This window comes from Podarcis muralis, chromosome 15 (genome assembly GCF_964188315.1).
Source record: "Podarcis muralis chromosome 15, rPodMur119.hap1.1, whole genome shotgun sequence".
Taxonomy (NCBI): domain Eukaryota; kingdom Metazoa; phylum Chordata; class Lepidosauria; order Squamata; family Lacertidae; genus Podarcis; species Podarcis muralis.
Window position 1 is genome coordinate 30,859,367 of NC_135669.1, and position 16,528 is coordinate 30,875,894.

Consider the following 16,528-nt stretch of genomic DNA (forward strand, 5'->3'; position numbering starts at 1 on the left):
GAAACTTGGGAGTGGAAGACTTTTGCAGAGGACACGGCAACTTCAACCTGAGACGCCAGTACCTTGGTTTGTCATGAAGTCGGCAAAATTCCAGATGAGTTCTCCAATCACATAGTCCTTCCTCTTTTGGTCTAGGACAGCATGATACTCCTTCAGCAGAGCCGCCTGGTATTCCTCAGAGAACATGAGAGGCGGGTCCTGCGGGAATAGGGAAAGGAAGAGGCCTCTCAAGCGAGATGAACGGGAAGGAAGGAAGAGCCCTTATGCGCATGGAACCAGTGCAGGCTGCGCAATGCATGAGAACAGCCATCCAATATTTGGGTCACTGTCGTGCGGAAGGTGGAACGCTCTCGTTCTCTGTTGCTTTAGAGGGGTGGGGGACCTTTGGCCTGTTGTGGGCCTCAGATTGGCCTGCAAGACCACTTTCCCCAAGCAACGCCCACCTATCGATCAACTGATGTGGATGTGGAGGCGAGGTTCAATCCTGCTGGGTGCTGTCTCTCCACCATGTTCCCTGTGGGGGAACACCCTGACAAAGTGGAACTCTGCATAGAGTAGGATTGAACCCTCCGCTCATCACCTGATAATAAAATTATTATTTGTACCCCGCCCATCTGACTGGGTTGCCCCGACCACTCTGAGCAGCTTCCAGCAGATAAAAGAACATACCGTATTTTTCGCCCTATAGGACGCACTTTTTCCCCTCCAAAAATGAAGGGGAAATCTGGGTGCATCCTATGGGGCGAGTGCAGGCTTTCGCTGAAGCCTGGAGAGCGAGAGGGGTCGGTGCGCACCGACCCCTCTCGTTCTCCAGGCTTCGCGGACCTCTCCGCAAGCAGCGGGAGCGCTCCTGCTGCTTGCGGAGAGTTGCCTGCATGCCGAAGCCTGCGCGCGCTGAGACCAGCGCGTCCAGGCTTCGCGGACCCCTCCGCAAGCAGTGGGAGCCAGCGCTGGGCTCCCACGGCTTGCAGAGAGCTGCCTGTTTGGGGGCTGGGGTCGGGGGAAGCTCGGGCCTCCCCCGCCCCAGCCCCGCGCCTGGGGGGGAAATAATTCCCCCCCTTTATTTCCCCCCCCCAAAAAAACTAGGTGCGCCTTATGGGACGGTGCGTCCTATAGGGCGAAAAATACGGTAATTAAATATTAAAAACTTGCCTATACAGAGCTGCCTTCAGGTGTCTTCTAAAGGTTGTACAGTAACTTATCTCATGATAAGTGGAGAGCTCAGTCCTGCTGGGTGCAAGTTCACCAGGGTGTTCTGGGGGTGGGGGTGGAGTGCTGCTGGCAAAGCAGACCACCTCCCCATGGGTCAATTTCAGATGACTGGCAGTGGGGAAGGACCCAGCTTTCAAACTTGGCCCATGAATCAAAAAAGATTGGGCCAAAATTTCCCACTGCTGATCTAGAGGACAGGACTTTTTGTTTGTTTGACTTTTAAACCACCCTTCGTCTAAGCAGGATTCCAAAATCCTAATTAAAATGCCACCTTTATTTGCTTATTTTTACTTTGATATCCCACCCTTCCTCCAAGGAACTCAAGGTGGCATACATAGTTCACCCTCTTCCCATTTCATCCTCACAGCATCCTTGTGAATAGGTCAGGCTCACAGACTGTGACTGGCCCAAGGCCACCCATTGGGCTTCCTGGCCAAGTGAGGTCTTTGTCTAACACTCTAACCACTACAACACACTGGCTTAGCTAGGTATCTGTGAATGTGCACCAAGGAGGGAAGAGGCCTGAAGAATTTGTGATGGACTAGAAACTTGCTTAAAGGCATAGGCTACTACTGTACCAGTATTGGGTCAAAGCCACCAGGTAATTCGTGTGTGTGTGTGTGTGTGTGTGTGTGTGTGTGTGTGAGCATTCTGAGCACCCACGGATCAGCAACAAGCAGCTGCTCAGTACAGTTCTCCTCTCAGACACATGTCATTCTTCTTTGGAAAGAGATGTTTTCTGCCTACAAGCGACTGGCCTCACAAGAGCCGGACTCACCATGTGGAGGCCGGCGATGGCATCTGCTCCGTACTCGCTCTGGATAATGGGCTTCTGGTGAGTTTGGTACCAGTTCTCAAACTGAGAGTTCAGCTGCAGGCGGATGACCTCCAGGTGTCCAGGGTCGTGGTACCAGGAGAAGTAGCTATTTACGCAGATGACGTCCACGTAAGGGGCCTGCAGAAATTTCAATTTTGTTTTTAGCTGATTTTGAGGCATGTCCGCTAGACGGCAAGTGTTCTCTCTCTCTCTCTGCCCCCTTTCCCCCATCCCCAAACATATTGGGGGAAAGAGAAGGGTGCAAGCAACTCATTCTTGCATAAGCTTCATAGAATTGTAGAGTTGGAAGGGACCACGACAACAGACAAGACCTGTATCCAGGTGGAATCAAGGTCTCACCTAATTATCCCTGGACTAGATGATGCTTTGAGTCCCTCCTGACTCTGTAATTCTATGAGGACTTGGGGTCGGAGATTCCCCACCGCTTGGCCTGGATATTCCATGCTGAGCAACTTATGAAATATTGGCATAAAGAAAGTGTTCTTTTTTGGAAGGACAGAAAGCCAGCCTTAAAGGTAAAGGTAAAGGGACCCCTGACGATTAGGTCCAGTCATGGCCGACTCTGGGGTTACGGTGCTCATCTCACTTTGTTGGCCAAGGGAGCCGGTGTACAGCTTCCGGGTCATGTGGCCAGCATGACTAAACCGCTTCTGGCGAACCAGAGCAGAGCACGGAAACGCCGTTTACCTTCCCGCTGGAGCGGTACCCATTTATCTACTTGCACTTTGACGTGCTTTTGAACTGCTAGGTTGGCAGGGACTGAGCAACAGGAGCTCACCCCGTCGCGGGGATTTGAACCGCCAACCTTCTGATCGGCAAGTCCTGGGCTCTGTATTTTAACCCACAGTGCCATCTGCGTCCCAGCCTTAAATAACATTAAATAAGCAACAGAGACAAAAGGGATGGTGCTTACTCCAAGATCTAGAGCGTAATTGGTGTTCGTGATGAACGTGACTGGGCGCGTGGGGTCTGTAGCTTTGGTGTGAGCGATCACCGTCCTGCGTGCAAAGGGTGAAAAACAGACAAAACCACAACTGTTTCTCGCTGTGCAGAATTAATTCATCCACATGTGATTCCACTCTCCTGCACCTCTGAGGCTCTGCATGGCAACCTGGATGGAAGGTTAGTTTGTGTGACAAACTTTTAGTTAGACTTGAGAACATAGGAAGAGCCTGCTGGATCAGGCCAGGGTCCCATCTAGTCCACCATCTTGTTCTCACGGTGGCCAACCAGATGCCCTGAATGTGAAACTGCCAAGCGAGATTAGAGCACAAGAACCCTCTCCCCTCCAGTGGTTTCTAGCAACGGGAATTCAGACGCATTACTGCCAGCGACTGTGGAGGCAGAGCATGGCCTTTGCAGCTAGCAGCCATGGATAGCCATGAATTTGTCTCATCCTCTTTTAAAGCCCTCCAAGTTGGTGACCATCCCTGCCTCCTGTGGGAGGGAGTTCCATAGTTTAACTCTGCGCTGCAAGGACTTTCTTCTATCTGTCCTGAATCCTCTTAACATTCAGCTTCCTTGGATGTCCATATGTTCTACTGTTCTGAGGGAGGGAGAAAAACTTTTCTCTATCCACTTTCTCCATGCCGTGTGTAATTTTATAAACTCCTCTCATGTTGCCTCTGACTTACCTTTTCTCTAAACTAAAAAGTCCCAAACACTGCAACCGTTCCTCATAGAGGGTGTCCCTCCATCCTCTCTGTTATTTTGGACTTGTTAAACACTTGGTGCCTGTGGGTCTCCAAGCATCTAACAATACTGTTAAACACACAGACATATGTATAACATCTATTTATTTAACGTTTGAGGTACCGTTTGATTGTAAAAAACAACAACAAAACAATTCCCTAAGTTGTTTACTAAAAGAAACATTCTAATTAGCAGATAAGCAGTTAAAAACTTTGAAAAGGTGATCAAGAGTAGCTAAGAAGGAATACAACATGCCTAACTTATACAGGTCTGAGGAGGCGTTTTCTCTAGATAAATAATGTTTTAATTGGGGAGCAAAAAGAGCACAGCAAAGGTGCCTGCCTGATGTCAAACATCGCCTCAGGTCTATTAAAACCTGGCTGAGGGAAGCGAGAAGTCTTTACCTGGCTCCAAAAGTAAGTCAACAAAGGTGCCTTTGCTGGGTAAATATATGTGATACTTGAGTTCACTTTGGGCAGGCTGAGTGCCAGGGTACAGACTTCACAGCACAGTTTTGTGTGTGGCAGATACTCACTTGAAGTAGTAGCCGGCTGGGGCCAGCGAAGAGGCCGGCTCATTGGCCACAGACCACATCACGACTGAGGGACGGTTCTTGTCCCGGCGAATCAGCTCCTCCATCACGATGAGGTGGTGCTGGAGGCTTTTGTTACCAAAGTTGATGCTTAAATGGAGAGAAGCAAAAAGGGGGGGACAAGGGGTCCATCATAAAGCACACTTTTTGCCTCTTTTATAATAATCATAATCATCTTTTATTTGTATCCCACCCTTCCTGGCCGAAACCAGGCTCAGGGCAGCTAACATCAAATATATAACATTGGTATAAATATATAACATCAAATATATAACATTGGTATAAAATCAATGGTAATTAAATTACCTCCTAAAAACAAGTCAGGATCAAATTTAAATCCAATTAGATGGTTTTCCGCAGGATTAGGGTTGGGAACAGTAAATGCTCATCAGGCCCAAATGTTTACGCTGTTCTTATACAGTGGTGCCTCGCAAGACGAAATTAATTCGTTCCGCAAGTCTCTTCGTCTTGCGAGTTTTTCGTCTTGCGATGCACGGTTTCCCATAGGAATGCATTGAAAATCAATTAATGCGTTCCTATGGAAACCGCCTTCAGACCAGATCCGGGGACAGTCTGTCCCCCGAACTCTTCTGAAGGCTGGGGGGGGGGGGCAAGGGCTTTTCTTCCCACCCCCAGCATTTCAAAAAACCCCGGGACAGCGGAGGACTTCTCCGCTGTCCGGGGCGATCTTAAAATGCTGGCGGGCGGCATTTTAAAATCGCCCCGGGACAGCGGAGGACTTCTCCGCTGTCCGGGGCGATTTAAAAGCCCCTGGGAAGGCAGGCAGGGGGGACAAAACTTTTGCCCCCCGCCGGCCTTCAGAAGGCAGGCAGGGGGGAACAAAGACTTTTGCCCCCCGCCGGCCTTCAGAAGGTGTTCCCGCCCCGCCGCCCGGCTTCGGAGGAGCCTTCCGAAGCCGGGCGGCGGCGGGAGGTGTTCCTGCCCCGCCGCCCGGCTTCGGAGGAGGTCCGAGGACAGTGGGGAAGACGCGCTGCGCTTCCCCGCTGTCCCGGAGATTTCCCTATGGGCTTTAGTCTTGCGAAGGAAGCCCACAGGGAAATTTGTTTTGCGAAGCGCCTCCAAAACGGAAAACCCTTTTGTCTAGCGGGTTTTCCGTCTTGCGAGGCGTTCGTCTTGCGGGGCACCACTGTATGGGCCTGTGAGAATGCTGGGAGGCCTCTTTCATACTAGTTCTTATACAGAAAGAGAAGGGGAGTCAGGCTGAGCCCTGACCAAAGACCTGGCAGAACAGCTCCATCTTGCAGGCCCTGCGGAAAGATGTCAAATCCCACAGGGCCCTGATCTCTTGTGGCAGAGCATTCCACCAGGCCCTGGTCGAGGCCAGCCTAATCTCCCTGAGGCCCGGGATCTCCAAGATGTTATTATTTGCAGACCGTAAGGTCCTCCGTGGAGCATACCAGGAGAGAGATCTGAAAGGAGCAACCTAGCAGTAAATCACACCATGCAAGTTGGAGTTAACTCTTCATTAGCGGAAGCAGGATCTGCACAGGAGTGTCAGGCCTAATGAGCGCAGCAACTCATCTCTAGTAGGTATTGTCTCATGGATTGAAAGCCTCCCCACAGCTGCCTAAGTCCCTTCCTCTCCAGGGTTTTCCCCAAGCAGTCGGAGACTGCGCCTGCACATTGCCCATCTCTCCACCGCCCTCTTTGTACCTCTCTTGGTTCTAGACCAGGAGGGAGAGGAGCTGGTCACAGCAGGAGGGGGAGACACCTGTGACTCCTCTCTGCCTCTTGGCCTCCCTCCTCTCATGCTTCAGCTTCTGCCTCCAAGTCTGGACTTCTCTCTGCCACATACTCTCCCAGCTCACTAAGCCCTGTTGCCTCTTCAGCTTCCGACACCACCTCTTTCCCTCCGACCACTCATCACCATCCCACCGCCAGTCCCTGAGCTCTGAGCCTTCTTCCCTTGGGGGTTCCCCAGCTGCTTCCCCCTACCATTCCTCTGCATCCAACCAGTCCATGGCATTCTCACATGTTCCTTCCTCACCTCATGCACAGCCAAATTATTCTGGTCTTCCTCCTCAGCCTCCTGCCTACTAAGGCCCTTACCGTAGTTCCCTAAGTACATCTGCTCCCACTCAACGTCTCGGCTCAGAGCACCCAAGCCAATGGGAGCCTCGGATCCATCGGCCAGCCATGCCCCTTTGTGACGTGAGGCCAGCTCAGCCAATCATTCCCAAACACTTCACCACCGCTGCCAAATTACCTCAGTTCATCGCTCTGTAAATCGCTGGGGAGCTCAGGGAAATCGCTGCTCGCTCACCTGTCCTTCATGCCCACGGCTGGAGACTCATCGATCACCACGATGCCATAGGCGTCACAAAGCTCCATGATCTCCTCGGCGTAGGGGTAGTGGCTGGTACGGAAGGAATTGGCACCCAGCCACTGCAGGAGGTTGAAGTCCTTCATGATGAGGGGCCAGTCCAGCCCTTTGCCACGGATCTGCCGCAGGGAACAAACCCGGGGAAACGGGAGAGGCTACAAGTTAGAAGAGCAATGGTCCTTCGCCAACATCAGGCTCCCAGCTGAGCTGCCACTGAGTTACGGTCCTCCTCCAAGATTAAAGCAAGTTTCTAGTCCTATGGGTCTGAAGGGTTGATTTGATGTGGGAAACTGTCTCATGCAGAGCCAGACCGTTGGGCCACCTAGCTCGGAACCATCTAGACCAGGGGTTGTCAACCTGGTCCCTACCGCCCACTAGTGGGTGTTTCAGGATTCTAGGTGGGCAGTAGGGGGTTCTAGGGCACAAGCTGAAATCTCTTTCCATCAAGCACTGGTGGGCGGTAAGGAAATTTTACCATCAAGAAAGATGCATTAGTGGGCGGTAGGTGTGAAAAGGCTGACTACCCCATCTAGACCAAAGGTTCCCAAACTGGGCGGTACCACTCCATGGCAGGGTGGGAATAGCCAGGGGGGAACTAAGAGGCAAGGGGTAGCAGAGGAGCCCTAGAGATGGGCCCCTCTGAGTGTATTGATCTCTTATTACGACTGACCACACTAGAGACTACAGCAAAGCACTTTCCTCACTTTGTATTTAAAGTTTTGCCATTCTTATCGCTTCCCAAGCTATTTCCTTGGGCCATGTTTGTTTGTATTTACAATGCTGAGTTCTCACAAGATAGCCAAGCTGTTGATTTTCTTATAAATTAGTTACAGCACATCTGTGACAGGTCCATGTTTGGTAAGTGATTACAAATAAATATTTTGTGCTATAAACTTCCTAGTTAAGAATGTGTAAAAATATTTTTCCTACAGTATCAGGTATCATGGGATCATCGGTTTTGTTGAATTAAACTAAATAGCTTTTAACTGGGTTTTGAATGAATGCGCAATTAACCATTACCATTTTGAATTTTATAGTGTTATTAGCTTCCTTAGTGGGTCATGGAAACCACAGTTCTGAATGATGCTTTTTATAGGGTGGGGGACACTGGGGGTGAGCTTATGGAACCGGGGGGGGGGGGGCAAAAAGTTTGGGAACCACTGATCTAAACCCAGGTTAAGATGTTTCTGGGTGAGGCCCATCCTGCTTCTTAACCCAGCCCCCCAGCCCATCACCGGTGCTCAGCAATAAGAGATCTGAAAACAAGGCGCCACTCAACTCACATCAGAGTCTTCGTGCTTGTTCACCCCGTGGAAGTAGAATGGTTTCCCGTTGATTAGGAACTTGTTGCGGGTGACCTGCACAGTCCGAATGCCTACCGGCTGCGTGTAAGTGTCTTCGGAGACCGTGCCGTCCACCTCGGCAGAAAGCGTGATCTGTGGTCCGAAAAAGCCACCCTTTTTGCGTCATATGTCCAACAATCACCAGCCCCCTGAATCTGAGATGTAGCATCAGGGGAAGGAGAAATTTCTGTGCTGTGCCAAGGTAACCCGTAATCTGCACCCTGCATCATTTGCGGGGAATTTGCTAGACTTGAACCCAAGGCCACATTCTCCAACCCAGGAGTAGGCAAAAATGTGCTGCAAGGATCAGATGCGGCAGCGGGTGAGCAGCCAGGACCACACCCCTTCTGCCCTCTGTGTGTTGTCCTTCCCAGCACAATTGCCCCACAAAACTGACAGAGTTTTTCACTGGAGGGCTCCCACAAGGGCTGTGGATGGAAAGGATCATAGGAAGTCAGATTGTTAGTCCACCGAGCTGAGCATTGTCTACTCTGGCTGGCAGCGGTTCTCCAGAGTTTCGGGCAGCCCTACCTGGAGCTGCCACTGGGGATCAAACCTGCTCTACTGCTGAGCTACAGGACTTCCCTAGAATTTGAGTAAAGCGGGCAGGGAGGGATGCAGAGATTTATAAAAGTGGTTTTAAGCAACGCCAGAGGTAAAGCGGGGATGGAAGGACACTTTCCTCAGTTCCCTTCTCACTGGACTCAAACCATGCTTTAAACTGCCATTGCTTCCTCTCCCCAGTGTCTCACCTTGCAAACTCAAATCTCTGCCATGGTTTAAGACCATCGCTTTCCCCCTCTCAGTTTCCTTCCATTCCTGCTTTATTCAAACCTCTACTGAGGTTTAAAGCCACTTTCCTGTGTGTCCCTCCATCCCTTCTTTTCCTGTTGGCAGAGCAAGGCAGGAGCCCTTCCTTGGATTGCTCTTAACCACTGGAAATCCTGTTCAGCTATGCACACCTGCCTTCTGGATTTTCAAGTCAGCATCCTCCCCTACTCAACTAAGCCCTGAGCAGGGGCCAGAACATTAGTTTTCCACTAGGGGCCAATGCAGATCTGAGGATCCTGGACAGGAGCCACATGCAAGATCCGTGCCTTTGTTTCTCTCCCTCCCTCCCCCCAGGATTGAGTCCAAATAAGGCTTAAGTTACCTTTAGGTAGTAAAGGTATCCAGGACGTTCATGCATCAGGTATGGCCACCAGAGTAGAGGGTTCACCACTTTCATCTCGCCAGCGGACCCGTTTCCAGTTGCCACAGTGACGCCATCTTGGTCACGCAGTGTCAGGGTCAAGGAGTAACGGGGGCTGCCCCGGACTGAAACCAAATATTGCACCAAGCCTGTCCCAGCAGAAGCAAAATAGGTGAGCTGGCGAAGACAGCGGGCTACAAATCAGAACCGCTCCGTTTCGGATCACACTGCTACCACCAACTGAATCCCTTAAGCATCCTAAGGTAGGCCATTTTCTCAGCCGCTGCTCCCACAACAGTTTGGGGAAAGCAACCCCAGCCTACCTCACAAAGTTGTTGTGAAGACTGTGGGATAAACAGCTTTGAAGAGAGAGAATTGGGGCCATCGCTTGGTTAAATGAACTTTAGCCTGTGGGGTTTGGATTTGGATTTGATATCCCGCTTTATCACTACCCGAAGGAGTCTCAAAGCAGCTAACAATCTCCTTTCCCTTCCTCCCCCACAACAAACACTCTGTGAGGTGAGTGGGGCTGAGAGACTTCAGAGAAGTGTGACTGGCCCAAGGTCACCCAGCAGCTGCATGTGGAGGAGCGGAGACGATAACCCGGTTCCCCAGATTACGAGTCTACCGCTCTTAACCACTACGCCACACTGGCTCTCTCCATTTGTGCCATTTGGTGGCTAAAACAATCGTTCGGAGACTTCCTGAGGTTGTAAATGGTGTGAATATGTCACAGCGAGAATATTCAAAGGTGGTCACTTTGATAAGTGAAATCATTAACAGGTTTCCAGCCACAAACAGCTTGTTCCCACAAAAAGCTTTTCCTCCATAGATACTGCAGGATAGTCGTCCCCGCCACCCACCCCCTTTCCAAATGCTGTTTAGCTCTGGCACTTCAGATACCTACCGACGTTTCCCTTCACGTCTGTGGTCACGGTGATGTCATCAATGTAGGCCAAGGGGGTGGTGTACAGCAGGACAGGTCGGTGGATCCCAGCGTAGTTGAAGAAGTCAAATTGTGTGTCTTGAACAAAATAGCCTTTGGGGTACCTGGATCAAGGGGGAAGGGTTCAGGAAGAGAGTGAGGGGGGTAGGAAATCCTCACACTTGGAAACTGAGGGTTGAAAGGCATGATGGAAACAACCAGGTCGGATTCACTGAACACCTGAAGTTCCACGTATTTACGCTGAAATGTTAAGTTCTTATCAGGAAGTTGTTTCCTGCAGTCTTGCATAAAATATGGATGTTACAGATTTATTTTAAGTGGATCAGGGAATAGAATTATAGATGTGCATCTACCGGTTCTCTGCAAATTTTGCTGTTGATCCATCATCGAAAACTTTGAATATTCAGCGAGTCACAATATTTGATTTTGCTATTATGTACCCAATAATACCCAGTTTCAACAGCTGATGTATGGAAGGTTTTGATAATTTGTTTGTAACGTTTGTAACATTAAGAGTTGAAAGACAGCTGACATGTAACAACACATGAAAGTTTGACAGCTGAAGAGACTTCACAACTGATGGAGAGCAAACCAATAAGAAATGCCAACATGCCTAATCCGCTTGGTAAAGTTACAGCACCTGGGATTGAATTCCACAAAATTACAAAATCTGACTGAGGGAAACTGAATTGATTGTTCTTCCTGCAAATAATATGCTTAATCCTTTTTTTAAGGGGGGAGAAGGGAAAACCTAAGAAAACACCCAAGATTATGTGCGAGAAGAAAGCCTCTTTCCTACACCAGTGGACCACAATGGAATAAAAGCAGGCAAAACGCATTTCAGAGCGACTTCCTTCACCTGTTCTAGACAGAACGTCCCAGAATCTTTGGCTAGAGGGTTGCTGGGTTCCTCAGTGAGGCCTTCAACTCACATAGACTCGTTCTCCATATAATGGATGGTCCCCGGAGGCAGCGTGTGGGGAGTCAGGGTGTTGTTGACAGCAATGGTGATTCGGCAAGGCTCTCCTGGAGCATCGCGGAGGAACTGGTTGATCTCGGCTTCAAAGGGGAGGTGTCCACCCTCGTGCTCAGTCACCTGGACCCCGTTCACCCACTACAACGGAAGAAAACGGGGTGTCTGGGTGCAAAGACTCCAAACAAACAATGGAGCCTCAAGGGAGGCAGGCAGGTCACATGACTTGGAGTGGCGGGAAAGCTGTGGCTGGACTACAACTCCCAGCATCCCTTGCTATTGGCCATCAATACCCAGAGGGCCACAGGCTCCTCATTCACATGTACCGTATTTTTCGCTCTATAACACACACCTGACCATAACACACACATCGTTTTTTAGAGGAGGAAAACAAGGAAAAAAATTCTGAATGAAACAGTGGATGTATCATTTTTGTGCTTCATGCTGTGGCCACAGACATGTGATCTGATGGTGAATTTGGGGTAGCTCAATGCAAAGATCCTGAGGATCCATGTGGATCCATGCTTTTTAACCACATTTTTGCACCATTGCAGCCCCAGGCAACAGTGGGTGTGTGATTTTTGGGGGGCAGGCTGCTATGCAATCTGATGGTGAATTTGGGGTGGCCCAATCCAAAGATCCTGAGGATCCATGTGGATCCATGCTTTTTAACCATGTTTTTGCACCATTGCAGCCCCAGGCAACAGTGAGTGTGTGATTTTTGGGGGGCAGGCTGCTATGTGATCTGATGGTGAATTTGGGGTGGCCCAATGCAAAGATCCTGAGGATCCATGCTTTGTAACTACATTTTAAGTGGGGAGGGAAGGAAAAACACAGAAGGGACAAGAGAGCGGTGTGCAGAGAAGCTGCTGGCTAAGAATGCAGGAGAGGGATTTAACGGGAGGGAGGAAAGAAAGGCAAAAGTTTCCCCAAACCGAAGCCAGCTCTCTCTCTCCTGCATGTTTTCTGGCTGCCTGCGAGGAGCACGGAGAGGAATTAGAAGGAAAGACCTCTGCTTTCCCCTCTGCTTGCCTGGAGGGGAGGGGATTTACCTGCTCTTTGTTCCGTTTGAGCAAACACAGCAATGAAACACAAGCGAGTGGGCAGTAAGACCCTGAGGCAGAATGCAGGAAAGCAGCCACTTCCTCTTTTCAGGTTTCCCTCTCCGACGCAACGCACGATTTGATTTTTGCTGATTTTTGTTCCTGCGCTCCCCTAATCGGCTCCAGGGACCCCCCACATTCGCTCCATAACACGCACAAACATTTCCCCTTCCTTTTTAGGAGAAAAAATCTGCGTGTAATAGAGAGAAAAATACAGTAATAACTCCTGAACTTGAGAGGCAGTGGTGGTGCAGTGGTTAGAGTGTCAGACTAGGGCCTGGGTTCAAATCCTCACTCGGCCAAGAAGCTCGCTGGGTGTGTCTGGGGGGGCCAATAGACTCGTAATCTGGGGAACCGGGCTCGCGTCTCCACTCCTCCACATGCAGCTGCTGGGTGACCTTGGGCTAGTCACACTTCTTTGAAGTCTCTCAGCTCCACTCACCTCACAGAGTGTTTGTTGTGGGGGAGGAAGGGAAAGGAGAATGTTAGCCGCTTTGAGACTCCCTAGGGTAGTGATAAAGCGGGATATCAAATCCAAACTCCTCCTCCTCTTCTCTCAGCCTGTCCTACCTCGCAGAGTTGGTTTTGGGAATTAAACGAGGAAGAGAGAGAACCATACATACCACCTTGGGTTATTGGAGAAGAGTGCAGGACAGAAATGCAGAAAATAAAAAATGCAATGGTTCCAGAAACCAGGCAGGCTTCCATGGGGAGCTGCACTGCCAGGGAGCCCCATACTCACCACGATCGAGTAGTAGTTTGCACTGCCAACCCGGAGCACCACTCGTGTCCCAGGATCTCTCAGGAGCCAGCGGGCTGGCGGGAACACCTCCTTCTCGTACCAAACCCAGCCGATGTACTGGCGCAGCTTTGGATCTTGCGTGATCTCGTTGAAGCTGGCGGGGACTGGCATGTCAATCACTGGCCCAGACTGAAAGGGACGAGGAAGGTATGCTGGGCATACAGGGCAGAGATGTTCTCCCATGCAGGCCTGGAATTTGGTCCAGACACAGCAGCTCTGGGTTCACCCACTGAAAACATGTCGGAAAGGTTGCACTGGCTGCCAATTTGCTACGGGACAAGATTCAGGGTTTTACGGCTGGGGCATGCAGTGCTATACCAGGGGAATGATTCTTCTGGGTTTTATTATGGTTTTATGACCTGTATTCCATTTTGTGTTTCATTTCTACATACCACTCGTATATTCTCCAAAACTAGAGCAGTTTGTACATTCTGACAAACAAGCAAACTCCAGCAAACTTTTATCTAGGTTGCCAACATATTTTTTCTGCTCTTCTGCTTTCAGAAATCTGCCTGATGCGGAGCAAATTAGCAAGTTATGATTTTTTTTTTGGATAGCTCAGTTGGTGAGAGCATGGTAATGCTAAGGTTGCAAGTTCAATCCCCATATGGGACAGCTGCACATTCCTGCATTGCAGGGAGTTGGAGTAGATTACTAGAATGATCTTTGGGGTCCCTTCCAACTCTACAGTTCTGTGATTCTATGACCTGCTAAATCATGTCTTGGCCTCAGGCTATTCCATTTAAAGTACAGGATCAGTTGGGAAGATTAAATGTGGCAATCACACCCAGAAGCCAGTAGAGGGCACTAATGTACAGGCGCTGTTTTCCATTCATTGAAGCTGCAAAGAGCTCACTTGCACAAACATTTCTATTTTCTTTGGCCTAAAGTCTAACGTGTAAACCAGGGGTCTGCAACCTTTAAGACAAAAAGAGCCACTTGGACCCGTTTTCAAAGGAAAAAAAACTGGGAGCCGCAAAACCATTGCGACATTTAAAACAAATATAACACTGCATATATTGTTTCTTACCTTAATGCTATATATACAGGATCGTAACGCACGCACCGCCCCCATGCGACGTCACAGCCAGTACAGCGCCCGCCACAGTGGGGAGTGTCGGGGCGCACAATGCGCCTCCTCCCCTCGCTAGTATCCGCCCCAGAGCCGCGGCAAAGGTGTAAAAGAGCCACATGCGGCTCCGGAGCCGCGGGTTGCAGACCCCTGGTGTAAACAGTGGAGAACTACAAACCCAATCTTTGATTTTACCCACCTTTTCTGAAGCACACAGTATGACTTTTAAACGGCTGTTAGCAAGTTACTAATGATCATGCAGATTCTGCTGTTCCAAAACCTTTCCATTCCAGGTGGTTATTCAATCAACTGTGCCTGAGTTTGTTTTCCCCCTCCTCCCTCCTATTGCCCTTTCCTTTAGTGTTGCATACTTGAGTTTGGAAAACTCAAAGGCACAGACTATCTTAATATTGATATTTGCAAAGTGCTCTTGGAAGTCTTTTTCAGCTGAACAGTGAAATAAAACAATGCATTAAATAACACCCTTTCTGTTTCCTGATTCACAGACGCACGTGCCTACCTCCTGCTCTTTGGGGAAACAATTATTTCACCAGCTTTGCACGTAACAGTTCATTTCCTCACTTGCGCATAGAAATGCTGAGCCACTTCCTGATATTCTAAACTTCTCCTTTCCGTTGGAGCTGAAGGGCAATCAATGTCAACTCCTTGCTTTCTCAGCTTCTATCTTTCCAATGAAACTGTTCCAAAGATCCCAGTGCACTGTTCACAAATACAGAAAGCCCACATCTACCCAGTGGCTGTGTGCCCATAAAGCTAAGTCAAACCTCCACATTCTGTGGCAGTGTACCAGATGTTTGGGGGGACCACAGGGACTGGACATTGCATCCCCCCCAACACCCCCCCACTTGTTGGCTCCCTCAAAGCATCTGGGCAGTCAGAACCATGGGCGTAGCCAGGATTTGGGGGGGGGGGCAGAACCTCAGTTTGCTATGTATTTTTATTGATTTAGGGGAGCAGCTGCTCCTCCCTGCCACCTCTTGGCTACACCTATGGCAGCCTCTGTGTTGGTTATTTAGATTAGCAGGGCTTTTGGCTTGATCCATTAGGGGTGCTCGGATGTTGCTATCAAACAAGAACTCAAAAACTAAACCCATAATTCACTATACTCTATTTGGCGCCTTTTTTGTTTCGGCAAAACCTACCGAAGCATGTAGAATATCGACACACGTTTCAGTTTGGTTTTTCAGCTTCTTGTAACTTACTTAACAATTTATTTATTTCACAAAATTTATCTCAGCAGCTTTCAAAAGTAATCCCGCCTCACCGTGATGGCGCCCGCCTTCTCCGCTCACTCACCTGGGAGAGAGGCTTCTTGTACCAGCCTTCCACAAACCCCGCATCCCTGCGCTCTGACCAGTCTGCCCTGAAGCTCCAGAGGCCTCCCAGCTCCTTCAGCTCCCTGGAGGGAGATTCCCGGGGGTACAGCATCCCTCCATCCAGGGCGCCCCCCTGCTGGCAGCACCCCAGGACCAGGCACAGGGCGCAGAGAAGCAGCACCTTCATGCTGCCAGACAGCCTGACCCGCTCACTGCTGAGGCTGGAGAGGCAGTCGGCTGATCTCCAGCCCAGCTGACTTGTCGGGAGCCAATCCGAGTCTGTATGCTCAGGAGACGCCCACTTCCCGCAATGGGGAGGCAGAGGCAGCCATCTTGCTTGAGGGCACTGCCAGGGCTTTGCTAGTATTAAGGTTTTGATATGTCAGAGGGAGTAAAACAGACTAAAAAAAAGGCATTTGGATGACTTAAAATATTTATTTCGAGGAACTAAGTAGGGTCATCTTTGGCCTTCCTCCCTATGTTGCTGGACTCCAACTCCCATCATCCCCAGCGAAAATTAGATGATGGGAGTTGTAGTCCAGCAGCAATTAGAGATTACCAGGTTTTTTTTAAAAAAAATATTGTATAACCCACCCTTTCCCCCCAAGAAGCACATGGCTCCCCCCATTTAATCCCCACAACAACCCTGTGAGGTAGGTAAGGCTGAGAAGCAGTGAGTGGTCCAAGGTCAACCAGTGAGTTTCATATGACTGAGTTGGGATTTGAACCCTGGTCTTCCAGGTTCTCATGCAACTCTCTAACCACTACGCAACTTTGCCTCCCTATGGAAAGCTGACTCCACGATAAACCTACTGATTCTTTTTTCTACTGTCACTCAAGTTCAGTGATCAGCAGACTGCGGAGTTAAGCAGTTGTTACTTATTTATGCAAACGGTCCAAACCAGAATCAGCAGCATGGATTGCAAGGTGAGGGCAAAGTCTGTGCCTTTCATGCGTTCTTTATATTTTCCTGCTTTGTGTGTGTTGTCTTTATAAAAGAAGAGAAAAGGTGGTGCTTTTCAAGGAGAGAGATACTTTGTGTGTGCTTAAAGACACTCTGCCCTTACATTTTTATGCTTTTA

At 49.6% G+C, this 16,528-nt stretch overlaps 1 protein-coding gene across 1 annotated transcript in view; it reads right to left on the minus strand.

Moving 5' to 3' along the window:
* Window positions 1-15,678, minus strand: part of GUSB (glucuronidase beta) — an 18,051-nt gene extending 2,373 nt beyond the window's left edge. Inside the window, exons 1-11 of the mRNA XM_028708808.2 lie at window positions 15,427-15,678; window positions 12,978-13,166; window positions 11,092-11,273; window positions 10,121-10,263; window positions 9,175-9,362; window positions 7,962-8,114; window positions 6,619-6,797; window positions 4,278-4,424; window positions 2,964-3,048; window positions 1,991-2,167; window positions 63-198 (exon numbers count right to left, since the gene is read on the minus strand). Coding sequence (XP_028564641.2) covers window positions 63-198; window positions 1,991-2,167; window positions 2,964-3,048; window positions 4,278-4,424; window positions 6,619-6,797; window positions 7,962-8,114; window positions 9,175-9,362; window positions 10,121-10,263; window positions 11,092-11,273; window positions 12,978-13,166; window positions 15,427-15,633 — 1,786 coding nt within the window. The 5' untranslated portion in view covers window positions 15,634-15,678. The remainder of the gene's footprint in view (window positions 1-62; window positions 199-1,990; window positions 2,168-2,963; window positions 3,049-4,277; window positions 4,425-6,618; window positions 6,798-7,961; window positions 8,115-9,174; window positions 9,363-10,120; window positions 10,264-11,091; window positions 11,274-12,977; window positions 13,167-15,426) is intronic.
* Window positions 15,679-16,528: the final 850 nt, after the last annotated feature.